We start from the raw sequence: 17,491 nt of genomic DNA, 5'->3' as shown, positions 1-17,491 counted from the left end.
CAGTATTTTTGAGGGAGGCTATTTGAATGCAGAATAATCACCCATGCACATCTGACGGTCAAATGTAAGCACTCCAGCACTAAAATTGAGGCCAAGTGAGTTATCAGTCGTAGAGTCCTACTGAAGAAATTTTGAGTGGGAAGTCACACTTGCAGGGGTATTCAGAATTTGTCAGTGCTTGGCCACATCATTAGCAGCTTAAAAAAGCAAGAGCAGCATTCTCCCTACCCTTCATTTCCAACTGATAAAAGTGACAGTAGTTAGCATCCTGAGGTTAGTCATGGCATAATTTTGAGTCAGATCCTTCTGAAAACTTGTCCATACTTCCTTTCCTTCATAATAATCTGGCTTCATGAGGCCATTTAGTAAAATTAAACTTGAACTACTAGAAATTATAGACTTAATCACATTTCATCCTGAGTTGTAATTTTTTATTCACCCATCTCTGCTGGCCTGGAGCTGACAGTAAGCAGATAAGTTTCTGTTTGCAATTGTGAGGCTGGTGCATTTTTTTTGCTCAGAGTATCACAGTGGTTAGCCCACATGGACTCCAAAATCCCATACTTTAGCTACTTAGAGGATGTTCAGCTCCCTTTCTATTCTGTGATCCTGTGATGCAGTATATGTGGAAGTGTGCCAGTTTTCCTAGGGAAGGAAAAAAATAAGAAGCAGCAAATACAAACATTTTTTAAATATATAAAAGCACATATGGATGGAAAAACTCCAAGATATTAATAGTGGCTATAGACACATGGGAGGATGTTGCTGGATGTTCTCTCTTCCAGATAGCTTTGTGCCCTGTGCTGGGCCCTGGAGAACGATCCATGAAGACTGTATCCTTGGGTTTGCTCCCCTGCCGTATACTTTCTGGTTAGGTTCACCCAGTGGAGAGAGGGAGGAGGGTGGAGTTGGGGTATCTATTTCTCTGGCCCCATACTTAAAAAATTGTCTTGGGCTGGCCGAATCCCTCAACTGACAGTCAAAGCTTGTCTTAGCATACTCAGGATGCTATAAGAAATTATCATAGACTGGGTAGTTTATAAGCAATGGAAATTTATTTCTAACAGTTCTGAGGGTAGAAGTCTGAGATCAGGGTGCCAGCACTGTCAGGTACTGGTGAGGACCCTCTTCCAGGTTGCAGACTGCCATCTTCTCATTATATCCTTACATGGGGAAAGAGGGCTCCCTGGGGTGCCTTTTATCAGCGCACTGACACCATCATGCAGGCGATCAGAGCATAACACAGCTCCTCTCCAGGAGGGCTTCTCTTTCCTTTTGAGTTCTGGTAACTACTACTTCCCCTAGCCTGTTGAGGCCTGGGGTTCTTGAGAGCCCCACTGTTTCTAGGCCCAGGATACTTCCTTATTCCTGTTGATTTATTTTCCACCTTTCTACAGATACTAGTGATCATTGTCCAAATAGCTTGCAGTCAATAGTAGGATCTGGATGCTCCATTAAAGAAATGTTGGTTGCTGTTAGTTATCCCTTGGCTAAGCAGGTGTATACTCACATATTGTTTTTCTCTTAGATCCAAGAGTTGAAGATTGGCTCCTCATGTCCTCGCCTCTGCCGCAAACCATCCTTCTAGGATTCTACGTCTATTTTGTCACTTCTCTGGGACCAAAGCTCATGGAAAATCGCAAGCCCTTTGAACTCAAGAAAGTGATGATAACGTACAATTTTTTAATAGTACTCTTTTCTGTGTATATGTGTTATGAGGCAAGTGTCTTCAGTATTCCTAATGGGAGAATTTTGCCTGAGTTTTTCTGTCTATGTGTCATTATGTTTTCTGTTATAAGGGTAACCTTTGCAATTTAAGGAATTAAGAAACTGATCTCACTACAGCAGGTGTTTGCCAAAATAGTGTTGGGTACAGACCACATAATAACCTCATTTGAGGATCTCGGTATACTCTATCTCACAGATAATGAGAAAAATTAACATCTAGTCCATGGATTTGTACATAATTGCCTTAATGGATGATTGAATTAATCCATAAATTTTAGTTTTGAGGAAACTCATAACTTAAAGTAACATAGCTGGTAAGTGGAGGGCTGATATTTGAACCCAGGTCTGTCTGACATCAGAGTTCACTATGTCATCATCATGGTAGGAACCTTTGGTTTCTGGATACTCTGATGAACTATAGGATGGTAGACTGTTTTTGTTGGTTTAGCTGGGCTTTGTGGGGACAGAGAGCATAGACTCATATAAAGCAGTAGGTGAGGGAGCCTGTTCCTTCATTTTTTTTCCCATTAACTAATTAATTCATTGCTGTTCCTTAATTGTTAATAAGAGAGATGGGGCTCTTCCAGGACCCTAAAACAGATTCATGAATTCTCTCTCTTCCCCTGTGCTATTAACATGCCTCAGCCACCCCCGTGTATGTTCTTTTCTGAGATTGCTTCCTTCTTTTCCAACTCTGGCTGGCTTCATCATCCTTTTTTATTAACTTCCTCTATAGCATACCTCATGCTTAGTCATAAGTAGGGCTCATGAGGGCCCAATGTGGCCCCACTGACCTCTCCTGACACCATAGTTTCTCCACATACATTCTTCTGACCTGACTCTTACTATAGATCCATCATATTGATCACTTTAAATCTACTCTGGCTGGCCAGGTGTGGTGGCCTACACCTGTAATCCCAGCACTTTGGTAGGCTGAAGTAAGAGGATTGCTTGAGCCCCGGAGTTTGAGACCAGCCTGGACAACATAGGAAGACCTCGTATCTACAAAAAATACAAAAAAAATTAGCCCGCAATGGCGGTGCATGCCCGTGGTCCCAGCTACTTGGGAGGCTGAGGTGAGAGGATTACTTGAGCCTGGGAGATTGAGACTGCAATGAGCCGTGATCATGTCTAGTGATGGAGCAAGACCCTGTCTCAAAATAAATAAATAAATAGATAGATAGATAGATAAATAAATAAAATACTCTGGCCTTATTTCTCACAGTCCTCCCTATAATCTAGACTCACTCTGCTGCTTTCCATTTCTTCTATTTTATTTTCAAAATTAACTCACAGGCCACTCTTAATGTCCCTTCAGGAGTATGAGCAACTGAGAGGAAAAGAGTGATAGAGGTGAGAGCAAAGAAAACACAAGGTCCTAGCATGGTCTTAGGGGACAGCATGTTGTAGTAAGGTGTTAAGAACATACCTGGAAGCCAGGAGGTTAGGGACTAGTTAGTTCTGGTTCTGCCACTGACTGGCTGCCTGATTTTTAGCAAGTTATTTAACCTCTCTGGGCCTCAGTTCTGTCATTTTATAAAGACAGGATTGAACCAAATAGTCACTCAGGTCCCTCCTTGCTCTCATATTCTTAGAGTCTATGTCTGATTTGTCATTGATTGTAATGTCCCCAAATATATTTCTCAGGCTTGGAAAGAATCCAGTCATCACCAGGCAGCTTTGATTCCTACTTGATGAATTACAATGTAAAAGAAGGTTTTAAAATATCTGAATTTGAGAGTTTCTGACTCTCATTTACTGCTAATACTTGAGTTACTTATGTGTCAGTTTCAGGAACTACCTGCCAAATATAAATTATTACTTTTGAATTCAGGGAATTCTTCCCCCACTTCCCCCCGCTCCAAAAAAGGTCTCTCTCTGTTGCCCAAGCTGGAGTACAGTGGCACAATCTTGGCTCACTGCAGCCTTGACCTCCCAGACTCTAGTGATCCTCCCACCTCAGCCTCCCAAGTGGCTGGGACTACAGGCATGCGCTACCATGTCTAGCTAATTTTTTGTATTTTTTGTAGAGATGGTGTTTTGCCATGTTGCCCAGACTGGTCTCAAACTCCTAGGCTCTAGTGATCCACCTGCCTGAGCCTCCCAAACTGCTGGGATTAGAGGTGTGACCCACTGGGCCTGGCCTGATTTTTCTTATTACTAGCCTGGAATATAGACATATATGTAAAAAGTTCCACAGGCTGTTGGAATGTTCTTAAATGTTCTTCTTTATTTAAACAAAGGCTTTTAATAGCCACACAGCATGCCATCCATCTGTTGATGGCACATCTGAACACATGGTTTATTGTATGGAGTATGATTTCATTTGGTTAACAAAGCAAACACCTCCACCAGTGATATTAGGCCAAATTTGAGGAAGTTGAAAGGGAAGCACATCAGACTCAAGGAACTCAGATGCCTTCTTGCGTAGTGATTGTTTGAAAGTGCTAGTTACTTGGCACCAGTCAGACACTAGCAGAGACCACTTAAGACCCAACAGAAGGCCAAGTCATGCAACTTTCATTCAACACAGTGCTTGTTTGGGGTAGGGTAAGGTGGAGAATTATTCATCACAATTCCAGTAAATAGCTCCTGGCCATGGAGCGTTACATTAGTCAAAAATGAGTCTGAGCACAAGAGAATATGAGGGCACTCACTCACAGTAGGATTTTCAAAACAGAATTAGCCATTTCTATGTCATGTCCCCTTTTTCATTTGGCAAAATCTATTGATTTGTTTTTGTTAAATATTTTTCTCATTCATGAAATATATGTCTTGTGCTTTTCTGAGTCTTAATTTTCAAGATTTTATAACTTACTAAGTTAACAGTGTGATTAAATTATCTTATAGTCAAGCTAGGGGCTAGTCTCAGAAAAGAGCGATGCATTTTATAATACCATAGTGTCTAATAATTGTTCTTCGTTTCTTTTCTTTACACCATCAGAATTTTATTCTGACAATGCCTCATAAGCTTTTGTTTTTAGAATTTAATTTATTGTAAGGTTGCAATTTTAGCTTTAATAGTAATTAAAACTAGAAATTTAAAATATGATTCGATGGCAGAAAAGGATATAACCATTATACTGAGAGAGAAGATCTCCCAGGGCGGATTTGGCGTGTATGAGAATAAGAAGTCAGAAAAGAGAAGAACAGATCGTATTGTCAGTACCCTAAATTAAGCCAATCATTTCATATATGTGTTAAGTTAAAATTGGAGCCCTTGGCTTTTCCTTTTCAGATACTGTTTTAAAAGAAGACCTTCCCACCATCAGACTGAAAGAATGTCAGTATAATCTTTATAATCTTTGAATTACAGTTCAGATTTATCAACAATAGGCTCTTTCTTCTCACCATCAGCCTTGGATCACTTTGTGGGTGTGTTGGAATTAAGGCGTGCCAGATTGCACTTTTATTGTTAACACGAGCATTTTCTTCTTTTACTTGTCTTGTGAATCCACAGTAAAACTATTAATAATATACCACCTCACATCACACTCACCAGCCAATGATGGGAAAAGCCTAGTTTTCGCAGCCATCTTATGAGTACATTGAGGCATTTTGGTTTGCATGTTTAGTTCTTGACTAAGTAGAAAGACTGGAAATTGCTAGAAATGACTGATTCAGATCCAAGTGTCCCCTTTAAGAGTATAGAAACACATTCACTCACACACATACAGATGAACCTAAGATAAGTCACCTACCAGTATTTGCTGTTTAAGCAAAACACTGCAAGTGTTTTATTCTTCACATGTTAGAATAATCATCCCAAGAGATGAGCATTTTAGTCAGAACACAGTTTATATAAATAATATATGGGTTTGTGGTTTTGAAAATTCTTGATATCAAGCTCTGATATCAAGCATGTTCATAGTTTGTATTTGTTCCAGCTACCTTTTCCTCTGCACTGACTCAGCTGAAAATGTAATGAAGAGACACTATCAAAACTACCTTTGTTGTGGCTGTTGGGAAAATGCTTTCCTTTTTAATATGCATGTGCTCTCTTGCAGTTTGTGATGTCTGGCTGGGGTATAGGTTATTCATTTCGATGTGAAATTGTTGACTATTCACAGTCACCCACAGCTTTGAGGGTAAGTTTCTCTTTGGAAAAACTTGAAATTCAAAATCAATGTTAAAATTTTGTGAACTGTTTGTAACATTGAATGTAAACTTAGAATAAGCAAATGACTCAGTTATCAGATTGTGTGTGTTGTGGTGGAGAAAGTGAAAAATTACAAGAATAAAAGAAGGTCATGTGTATAATTTTGTATAAAATGAAAATTGGTGCTTTACTTTTTGAATTTCTTGGATTTAAAAATAAATTAACATCTGGGTCCTCAAAAAATTGAAAATAGAATTACCATAAGATCCAGCAATTCCACTTCTGGGTATATACCTAAAAGAATTGAAAACAGATACTTGAAGAGATATTTATATACTCATGTTTATAGCAGTATTATTCATAATAGCCAAATGGTAGAAGCAACTCAATAGTCCATGGATAGATAAATGGATAAACAAGGCCAGGCTCAGTGGCTCACGCTTGTAATCCTAGCACTTTGGGAGGCTGAAGCGGGTGGATTGCCTGAGCTCAGAAGTTTGAGACCAGCCCGGGCAACGTGGTGAAACCGCGTCTCTACTACAATACAATAATTAGCCGGCCATGGCAGCGTGGGTCTGTAGTCCCAGCTACTCGGGAGGCTGAGGCAGGAAAATTGCTTGAACCCAGGAGGCAGAGGTTGCAGTGAGCCGAGATCGCACCATTGCACTCCAACCTAGGTGACAAAGTGAGACTCCGTCTCAAAAAAAAAGAAAAAAAAGATAAATAAGATAAATGGATAAACAAAATGTGGCATATGCATAGAATGGAATATGATTCGGCCTTTAAAAGGAAGGGAATTCTAACTCATGCTGCAACATGGATGAACCCTGAGAACACTATGCAAAGTGAAATAATTAGGTCACAAAAGGACAAATACTGCATGATTTGGCTTATATGAGGAGCCTAGGGTAGTCAAATTCATAGACACAGAAAGTAGAATTGTAGCTGGGGTGAGGGGAAAGGGGGAATGGGATGTAGTTTAGTGGGTGTAGTTTCAGTTTTGCAAGATGAAAGAAGTTCTATGGATGGATGGTGGTAATAGTTGAACAACAATGTGAAAGGTACTTAATGCCACTTAACTGTGCACTAAAAAATGGTTAACATGACAGTGTGACATGACAATGTGAAAGGTACTTAATGCCACTTAACTGTGCACTAAAAAATGGTTAACATAACCATTATGTTTAAATATATGCATATTTTACCAAAATTTAAAAATACAAGCTTTTCTTCCATATACAAAGTAAAATAAAATAAATTTAGATTTATTTGTGCTTCTGCAGATGGCACGTACCTGCTGGCTTTATTACTTCTCCAAATTTGTTGAGCTATTAGATACGGTGAGTATATGGCCACCACATTTGGTAAATGTTTGATCTTAAATGTTTGATCTTTCAATGAAACCAATAAACTGCTGTAGTTTCAGTTGTCTGATAACTTTGGTCATTTCTCCTTTTCAGGCAGACCTACTGTTATCTTTTTTACCTTTTATTATCAGTAACTTTAGAGAATAGATAGGATAACCTTATTTTTTCAGTATTTTACAAACTCTAAAAGGTTTCTGTTATGTAGCTATCAGTTGATTAAGATAAGCACGGTAACTGTGTCATATACTACAAAACTGCATCTTTATATAGATGGATGACAGTTGTTTTATGAATCAAGTTCAGGAAGTAAAAAGCAGAAAACATCTTACTTTTTTTTTTTTTTTTAATCCCAAAGCACAGTCCTCTATATTCCTTTAGGAGGATAAATGCTTAAAAATTCATAAACTTACGTAAGAATGTTGCATTACCCCTGGGGTATCAGTAATTCAGCTGCTTTTCTGAAGTCTTTGCTTACTGGGCCCTATCTCTTCCTACTTTAGATCCTAGTGAGGATCACCTCTGAACTTGTATGAACGAGTCCTGGGAGAAGCAAGTGTCATGAATTAGGTCTGTGATTTAGAGGAGAAAGCCATGAACCTTTGTTTCCAGAGGAGCTTAGGAAAGCTGAATATTTGTTGTATCTTTGCAGCAATTGTATCTTAGTTATTTGGAGCTAGTTTTGGCTCTGAGACTGAAAAGTGTGTTTTCTTTGGAATGCATACCATGGTATTTCTTGTAGGAAATCTCAATATGCTTCACCTTTTGAAATGACTAATCACATAACGTTAGAATTGGAAAGGACTTGTGTGAACAATCTAGTGGTTCTCAAACTTTATGCATTTAGCATCACTTGGAAGACTTGTTAAAACACAGATGCCTCAACCCCCTACTCCCAGAGTTTCTGATTCACTAGGCCTTGGATGGGGGCTCAAAATTTGCATTTCTAACAAGTTCTCAGATGATACTAATACAGGGACCACGTTTTGAGAACCTGTATTCTAGTGGTTCTCAGCCCTCATTGTGCAATAGAATTAATTGCATTAGGGAAAACGACGACGACAAGAAAAGGCCCTACCTCCAGAGATTTGGTGCCAAATGGTTTGGAACAGAGACCAAGCATAGCTATTTTTAAAAAGCTTCTTGGATATTGTAATATGCAGCCAGGATTGAGAAGCATTAGTCCAGAACCTTCACTCTGAGAAACTGAAGCCAAGAAGTTAAGTGACTTACCCAGAGGAATGCTCCTACTAAGTGGGACAAGGACCTAGATTGTTAGTGTATGGCTTTTTCTGTTGCGCCACTCAGCCTTCTTCCATGTGCATAAGCAAATGCATTTTGCACTTGGAAATGTGCAAAATTTCCATATTCTCAGTTGCTTTGCATATTCTCAGTTCCAGCTTCCATAAGGAAACTGTACTGCTTCTATGTCCTTCCCTAAACTACATTTCTGAAATACTCCTTTTAATACTTTTCTTTGTGCTATTCTATTTAGTCTTGTGTTTAAAAATCTTAACACTTGTATTCTGAATTTCACTTTCGAATATTTTTTAAACATTTCCCCCTCTCCCAAATTCTACCATCTTGTTTATAGGGTTTTTACAAACCACTGGATAATGTTCATTCTGAGTGTTACCTTCCTTCCCCTTCTCATTTTTTTCTATACAGTTTTGCTTTATTTTCTCTCATATTTCTCAAATTAACTTTTCAACTTTTTCTCCCTTCATTTTTCTTTAATAATAATTTGCTAACTTTTGATTTGTTGCAAGTTCTCTTCGTTTGCCTAATCCCTTATCCATATCGGTAAGATGTATTAGAGAGCAAGTAGAATATTTCAATCCTAAGTCTTCTGCTTTCCCATATACTTCAAAATCCACTGGATTTTTTTTTTTTTTTTTTACTAATACAGTTTCTTTCAATAATTTTTGGCCATATTCCTTACTTTATATCTTTGATTTTTAAATCAGCATACAATTTCTTTTCACCTTTTTGTTGGTTCTTCCATGTGTAGGCATCGTACCTAAGTTACTTCATAATAATGAGATTTTGAGCTGCCCTTCGGGGAATTAGCTGCTTCTGTAAGCATTCTATGAGGCAACGCTTTTAGAGGAAATCATGATATGAAATACTTTGCACTTTGCCAATATTTTAATAATACTCAATACACTATCACATGATTTTCTATGAACTTGATATTCTTTAAATTATTTCAGATCTTTTTTGTTCTGCGCAAGAAAAATAACCAAGTGACTTTCCTTCACGTATTCCATCATACCATCATGCCGTGGACCTGGTGGTTTGGAGTCAAATTTGCTGCAGGTAGATAAGGGGGAGTTGGGATCATGTGTTATAAACAATGACATTTCTATATGCTATAAACAAAATATTTTTCTGAAATGTGATTTATAAGAAACTCAAAAAATCAAAGAGTCCCTTTGTTTCTACTTCTTTCATTAACTATTACTTGAAAAATAAACGTAAGACTCATAATAATTAGGTTTACCCCACTCTTTAGATATGCATAATTTCCGGGCACAGCCTTCTGCACATATTCTTTAGTCATTTTGTTTGTATTTTATTATTTTCCCAGAGAGGTTTATTAAATACATTTAAAGAAATAAATAATATAAACAAACAAATAACTAAAATGGCAAAAGCTTTGACTTTATAGAAGTATAGAGAACAATTTCCTGCATGTTCCCAGGAAGTTAGAATGCTTATCTCAAATTCTATGTCTTATTTGCCTTCAAATTTCTAATAGCTGACACACATTGTAACCCCTAACAGCTCTTTAAAGATGTGTCAAATTGTGGTTACCCAACTTCCTAAAGCATCCTACCATAGTAAAGAATGTGTTGATACTATTTTTAAGGTCCAAAATAGTTTAATTTGAAAGCGTGGAAAACAGGTTGGTTGTTTCTTTTTCGTTTTAGGCTTCTGATCGTCTAGAATTGGAGAAACCAGAAGTAATTTTATCCTATTACACAGTTTTAAATAAGTGATATCCCCATGGATATGTTTTTACCTTAGGAAAATTTGGTTGGGGGATTTATTTGCTCCAGTTTCTTAAATTTTTTTTTTTTTTTTTTTTTTTTTTTGAGACGGAGTCTCGCTCTGTCGCCCAGGCTGGAGTGCAGTGGCGCGATCTCGGCTCACTGCAAGCTCCGCCTCCCGGGTTCACGCCATTCTCCTGCCTCAGCCTCCCGAGTAGCTGGGACTACAGGCGCCCACAACCGCGCCCGGCTAATTTTTTGTATTTTTAGTAGAGACGGGGTTTCACCGTGGTCTCGATTTCCTGACCTTGTGATCCGCCCGCCTCGGCCTCCCAAAGTGCTGGGATTACAGGCATGAGCCACCGCGCCCGGCTCTTAAATTTTAAAAGTCTTCAAATAGACCCATAGTTCATAACATTTCTGTGAATAGCTTGCCTCTTTTGGCCTTTCTAACTCTGCCAGACTAAAAGAAAGGGCGAACCACAATTGAGGAACTCTTGTTTGAGTTCTAGACTCTCTAAGCATGGAGGAAAAAGATCTGCGTGTCTCAGAGCATGAGAGGACATGGATAAGCCCATGTCAGGAAGGGGATGCCAAAACTCAGAGGAGCCACAGGGGCTGTGAATCATGAGTGAACAGTTGTCGCTACCATGGCTTATGAGCATCGGATTTTCCAGGATGTAAAGTACCTCCTTGCTCAAAAGTGGCTTAAAACTGGCTGCTTTTTCTTACGAGGTTTGTTAGTATAAACATTTCATTTACATTAAAACAAGATAGTCTCAGCGGTGTCCATTTGCCAAATCAACAGTGACTATATTAATCTCCATTATTTTACTTATCCTTACTTTCTGTGTTTTTGTTTCCTCTTATATGCATATTGCCCTTTCCCATTCTTTCTACAGTGATATACATTGACACTTACTGGTGTTTGTGAAAAACTGGAAAATACCTAAACATTCACTAATAGAGTGGTTATTATTACTTGTGTGTATATAACTGTGAAACAAAAATGATATTGAGAGGTATTAAATGTCCTAAAATGAGGATTCTATACACAAGGATTTAACAAAGCTCATCTTCTTTGTTAAGCGGCTTGACTCCAAAATTATCAGAAGTAGATGAACTTACTCTATTTTTAAAGTATGCTAGAAAAGGTGCTTTCATATTCTTATAGTTTATTTATTCTGATTTCTCTCATGAGGCCAGGATACACACTGAAAACTAAATGTGAATAGAAGAAAGATTGGAAGGCAATATCCCAAAATATAAACAGAGGTAATTGGGAGATATTGAAACAAAAAGTGGTTTTTTTCTCCCTCTGTATTTTCCTCCCTTTCTCTGTATTTTCTAATTGTTAAATACTGAATATCCTACTGTTAAAGAATGGGAGAAGTAAATTTTATTTAATGAATACAATTGAGCATTTTTCTAACTTCTATGTTTGAGTTCATTGATAGTGTGGTTTCCATTTAAAAAGCAAACAGTGCTTTCAATAATGATAATTTAAATATGATATACCTCAACTTTTTTTTTTTTTGAGGCAGAGTTTCACTCTTGTTGCCCAAGTGGAGTGCAATGGTGTGATCTCGGATCACTGCAACCTCCTCTTCCCAGGTTCAAGTGACATACCACAGTTTTTAAGTGGTACTATGTTTATGGACATCAGTCACTTTATAACAGGTTTCTTGTCCACACCTTAATCCTTCTTCTTCTTTACAAAATGAAAATAGTACAAGATAGTTTTCTTCTCTCTCATATGTTCCATGCATTGGCACTTCTGTTCAGTCTTACATGTGGAATTCTAGTAAACACTTGTTTAGCAGATCTGATACCTATTTCAGTGACAAACACAGCAACAAAAGCTGTTCCCAGAAATGTTTGGTACTGATGTCCATTCCTAGAATGAAACTGTCCATTCTAAACTGTTCTTTGCAAAAACTTGAGCACAGCTGATCTCTATCTAGTATTTAATTTCCTGTTTTTCTGTTGTACTCTTCAATAGGGTAATAGCAATCCAGCTTTTCTTTTGAATAGGATGAAAATATTTCTGTGGTAGGTTTTTATATTAATTATAATATTAATTATATTATAATATTAATTATGTGAATTATAATATTAATTTATGCATATATCCCCTTCCAGAGATAGGGAGAATTGTGATAATTACCCAGGTGATTCCTTTGTTTTGTGCAAAGGAGTAAAATGTGATGGGTACTAATCCTAATTCATTCTGAGATGTTTGTTTACAGACCCATTGTCATAAAGCAGAAAACAAACAGGCTTAGAAAATATTTTGTTAGGAAAGCTTTCCAAAGAAGATACAAAAAACATTACTAATTAAAATATGGTTGTTTTGTAAATAAACTTATTAAAATAGCTTGTCAGAAAAAATCATAACTAGAGAAAGTAAACATGTTACTTTTATTTGATAGCTTATTTTGATCAGTAAACCTTACTAAATACTTTTGGCTACGCTAGTGCTTTGTTAAATCCCTGTGTCTAACATCCTCATTTTAGGACATTTAATGGTGACAGTATCCAAACAGAAAATAGGCACTCCTCTATTAAATAATAGGATAGGTGTCTTAGAAAAGCTCTGACATAGTTCCATATCAAAAGTGAAATAGATTTCCTATGTGTGTATTATTATGAAACACAAATGAATTTGAGAGGTATTTGGCTTATCTTCCTTTTAAGCACCTTGACTCCTAAACTATCAGTAGTAGACAACTATTCTATTTTTAAATTAACCTAGAAAAGGTGTTCTTACACCACAATAATGTGTTTATTCAAATTTCCTTTGGGAAAGAAGACCAATCCAAATGTAAATAATACAAGCTGGAAAGTTGTTAATAAGCTTAATTAATTCAGTTCCTTCTGACTTGAAATTTATGGTAATTGAGGGATTAGCTAAAATATGGCTTTCTCTCGTCAGAAGGAGAAAGTTTATGTAGAACAGTGTAGCATAAATGAGGCTTTGGGAGAATACTTAACTACTTAAAAGTAATTATTTAAAACAGGTTATTTTAACAGAGTACTTCAGCATTGCTAGTATCTAGAAATATCTAGAATTGCTGCAATTATGAATAATTATTTAAAAGCAATTTCTACTGTGTAATGGTTTTATTAGATTTTTCATTAGATTATATTAGAAGTGATGAATTTGTATTTTCCTTTAAACTTTCTGTAATGCATAGTGTTTATGAATTCAGTTCTTCTACCATAATCTAAATCGATGAGGTTTTGCTTTATTTCCAGAATTAAAGAATACTGGAATTAAGAAAATAGGATGTTTCTGAGAAAAATGTAAATTCCAGGTCAACATTACTAAGCTGAGTCAGGCTATACATAAAGAACACATATTCTTCCAGATTGTTCTCTTAGGCAAGGGACCCCAGGGAGAGTGTTCCCTCCGCCACACTTTCAGCTAAACACCATTACCCCTTCTGCTGTATTACTGGTCCAGCTAAAGACAACTGAAGTGATCTTTTCTTACATTCCCATGTGTTCTTTGCTTCTATTCTCAATTGAAGGGGATCGGTAGGAAATGTGGTGAAATGAGAAGAGGAAAACCAAGATAGGAAGGCATAATCAATTGGAAGCCATAAATAAGGATAGTGTAACAGTTAGTAGATATTTACTTTGGGAAAACAATAATTCATTAAAGTAAATTCAGCAGTTTGCTAATGAAAGCCAGTGGTTTTACTGCCAAAATTATTTAATGAAGATTATTGAGAGTAGGAAAAGTAAATTTGATTCCACACATATACAAAAATATTCTTAGCAGCTTTATTCAGAATAGCCCAGTTTGGAAGCAACCCACATGTCTGTCGATAGGAGAATGGGTAAATGATGATGCATTTATATGGTATAATACTACACAGTAGTAAAAATACAAACTACCAATATATGTACCAGGTACAAAAGAGTACATCCTGTGTAATTCCATTTATGTGAAGTTTAATAGCAGACAAAAGTAATAGTTGGTGATAAGAAGTTAAAGCTACCTTGGGAGCTCATGGGAATCTTAAGTGGTGTTGGAAATGTTCTATATCTTGATCTTGGTAGTGACATGGGTGTATACATACATGAAAAATCATCAAGTTAAGATTAATGTACTTTGTATATTTTTATACATTAACCCTCACTAAAATATGAATTAACATTATTTAGCAACTATGATTATTTAGCAACATATATTTATTTAGCATTTAGCATATATTTTTAGCATTTAGCATAATTATTTAGCAACATATATTTAAAAGGTAACTCAACTAAGTGTAAGTAAACTCAAATCGTAAGACCACCTTAAGCTAAGATATAACAAAATGAAGATATGCTAATTTACTTTCTCAGGTTCATATCTTATATTTTACTAAATATACTATCCAGCCCCCTCTAAGTTGATAGTTATTTAACAGGATTGATATTTTATATATTTTTTTCCAAAATTCAAGAAATAATTATACAAAAATCTCAGTTCGGATGAAAATGTGGTTCATTTTAAGGAACAATGGCCCCACGTTACAATAATTTTATTTTCCAGGTGGTTTGGGAACATTCCATGCCCTTCTAAATACAGCTGTACATGTAGTCATGTATTCCTACTACGGACTCTCAGCACTGGGACCAGCCTACCAGAAGTATTTGTGGTGGAAAAAATATTTGACATCATTACAACTTGTGAGTAATTAACTCTCTTTAAAACCATATATGAAGCAACTACAGTCACTTGTTTTCACTGTGAACTAGGATACTAGTTATATAAAGAAGAAAGTTAACAAAACAATAGGGGTAGAGTGTCTGTCCCCTACATGATATGCCATCATTGTTCTTAATAACATTAGATGAACTTTGGTAACCAAAAGGCTGAGACAATTAAACAAGTGTGCATTTTTATGCCATCTTTATACTATTTTATGCATTTATACAAGAATAAATAAATTTGTGATTAAAGTAACTTCAAAGTTATATGACCCTCAATAGGCATAATACCTGTTAGAAATTAGAAATTCCATTAGCTCTAGATGGCCTTGAGGGAATGCAACTTTGAGGGAACGATGAGCCTTCCTGTGTGCTTACCTATCTAGTCCTAACATTTATAAGTTCGTCTTTCCTCCAGTCAATAAAAAGCATTGTGAGAATTAAACATGTAGAGGGTTAGACCAATATATATGTATTACCTAAATTTGAATACTACCCTTATATAAACAATGTTTGAAAGAGCAGAGGCACTCAGTTTAGACCTAATAATACATTCTAAGTGTTAATTCTCAACATATATGGTATTTAACTTTTTTGGAGACTCATTATGGGATTGAGATGATGATTTGCTTTACATTTTATTAGTGTCCATTAAAAGGAGAATTCTGCCATCCTTGTATTTCCACATTTGCAATCTATGATAAATTGATGTCATATTCTGCCAGTAACATCAATGAGAAAGTATGAATTTGATTTAGATAGCATGTTGAAGATTAATTCTTTATTAAAATTCTGTAACTTCCTAAATGAAATTTGGCACATTCATATAATGTATTCTCCCAGGTGAGAGACTGACATTTTAATGTATAAGGATCCTAAATCAAGATCAGAGTATTTCCTTGCAGAGTTATTTGTTGTATCTGAAACAGGCAGCAAACTAAATGACCAACCATAAGGAAATGGTAAAACAGATTATTTTAATTCATACTTTGAGATACTATGAAGTCATGAAAATTACTCACCATTGCTTCTTTAAAAAATATTATTTTCTCAAAGTAGTATATGCTCATTGCAAATATGTGAGAACACCTAATTAAGAAAAGAGAAAAAAATACATGTAATTCTGCCACCCAGGGATAATCACTGATGATATTTTTATTTTGTTTTCATCCAGTTTTTCTCTCAGGCATATGTGTACACCTTTTACATTATTTGTATACATTGCATATATAATTTTGTATTTTGTATTTAGGCTTTTTTTTCTCTTAGCATACTCTTAAATGTTGTACAAACTTTTTAATAATGTGGAAAAATATGGATGTAGAAAAAATAGGATGAACATTTGTTTATTATATTCTCAAAGATGTCAATTATACACAAACATACACATGCATAGAATGTTGAGGACATCGCTTAGCCTTCCTAAAGTTTTTTTTTTCTCTTTTGCAAAATGAGAGGAATAAGTGGCTATGCTATGGGAATGTCATAAATATACATTAAGATAATGCAAGGAAAGTTGATAAGGATAAAATAATAAAATAAACTATAAGAAAATCTTAACCATGATTAATAAGACCAATTGTGGGTAATTGTTACCTATTTCTTTATAGAGTTTTACTTTTCTAAAATTTCTGCAGAACACATGTTGCTTTTTAATCAGGGAAAACATGATAACCAGAAAATCTGAATATTAGCTTAGAAAAGGTCCCTCTTGGGACTGTGTAAGATGTTCTGCCCCACAGAGCCCTTGAGCACTACTAGAAGGGCCACCTTCTCTCTCACACCTTATAGATTCTCTGCCTCAGTTGGCAGTTCAGACCCTTTTTTTTTTTTTTGAGATGGAATCTCGCTCTGTCACCCAGGCTAGAGTGCAGTGGCACAATTTCGGCTCACTGCAACCTCGGCCTCCCAGGGTCAAGCAATTCTTCTGCCTCAGCCTCCTGAGTAGCTGGGACTACAGGTGCTTGGCTAATTTTTGTATTTTTAGTAGAGACGGGGTTTCACTATCTTGGCCAGGCTGGTCTCGAACTCCTGACCTCGTGATCCACCCACCTCAGCCTCCCAAAGTGCTGCGATTACAGGCGTAATCCACTGCACCTGGCCCAGACACATTTTTATCTATGACCGTGGAGGACAAGTGGCAGGTATAAGGACTCAGAGATGCTTTGGCTACTACAAAATTCAAGGGGCTCTAAGTAAAATGTAATTATTTTCCAAAAATTAATATATCTGGTCCAATAACAGGACAGAATATTTGAAACTGAACTCATCCTGAGACAATAGGCCACAATGTAGTACATGGTCATTTCATCATAGTCAAGGACTCAAGTCAGAGACTTATAGGGAAAACCTGCTCTGTTGATTCTCTGAGTAGTAAAAAGGTTGCTGCACTGCACAGCTCCAGGGAACATTTAAATATAGACCCTGCGGTTGTGCCATTTTGTGGTTCTGAATAGTGGATCCATACTTCCAACTGGCTTTTGACATTATACTACCCATTATCACTCCCAGGGAGGCTAGATTTAAAGATGGACTTCTCTGCCCAACAGTGCACTCCCTGCACTTTGGGAGTGGATAAACATAGGTAGGTAAAGAATTGTAAC

At 36.5% G+C, this 17,491-nt stretch overlaps 1 protein-coding gene across 8 annotated transcripts in view; it reads left to right on the top strand.

The window, feature by feature from the left end:
- ELOVL7 (ELOVL fatty acid elongase 7) overlaps positions 1-17,491 on the top strand; it is a 97,249-nt gene that overhangs the window by 76,668 nt on the left and 3,090 nt on the right. For 7 of the 8 annotated variants that reach the window (XM_045393739.2, XM_065546295.1, XM_065546293.1 and 4 more), the window contains 5 exons: positions 1,529-1,719; positions 5,736-5,816; positions 7,111-7,167; positions 9,405-9,510; positions 14,731-14,867. In XM_045393739.2, coding sequence (XP_045249674.1) covers positions 1,529-1,719; positions 5,736-5,816; positions 7,111-7,167; positions 9,405-9,510; positions 14,731-14,867 — 572 coding nt within the window. The remainder of the gene's footprint in view (positions 1-1,528; positions 1,720-5,735; positions 5,817-7,110; positions 7,168-9,404; positions 9,511-14,730; positions 14,868-17,491) is intronic. The other variant, XM_045393741.3, reaches the window with a different exon arrangement.

The sequence above is a fragment of the Macaca fascicularis genome, chromosome 6 (genome assembly GCF_037993035.2).
Source record: "Macaca fascicularis isolate 582-1 chromosome 6, T2T-MFA8v1.1".
NCBI lineage: Eukaryota > Metazoa > Chordata > Mammalia > Primates > Cercopithecidae > Macaca > Macaca fascicularis.
The sequence above is the reverse complement of the archived record's forward strand: the minus strand, read 5'-3'. Positions and strand labels throughout refer to the sequence as shown.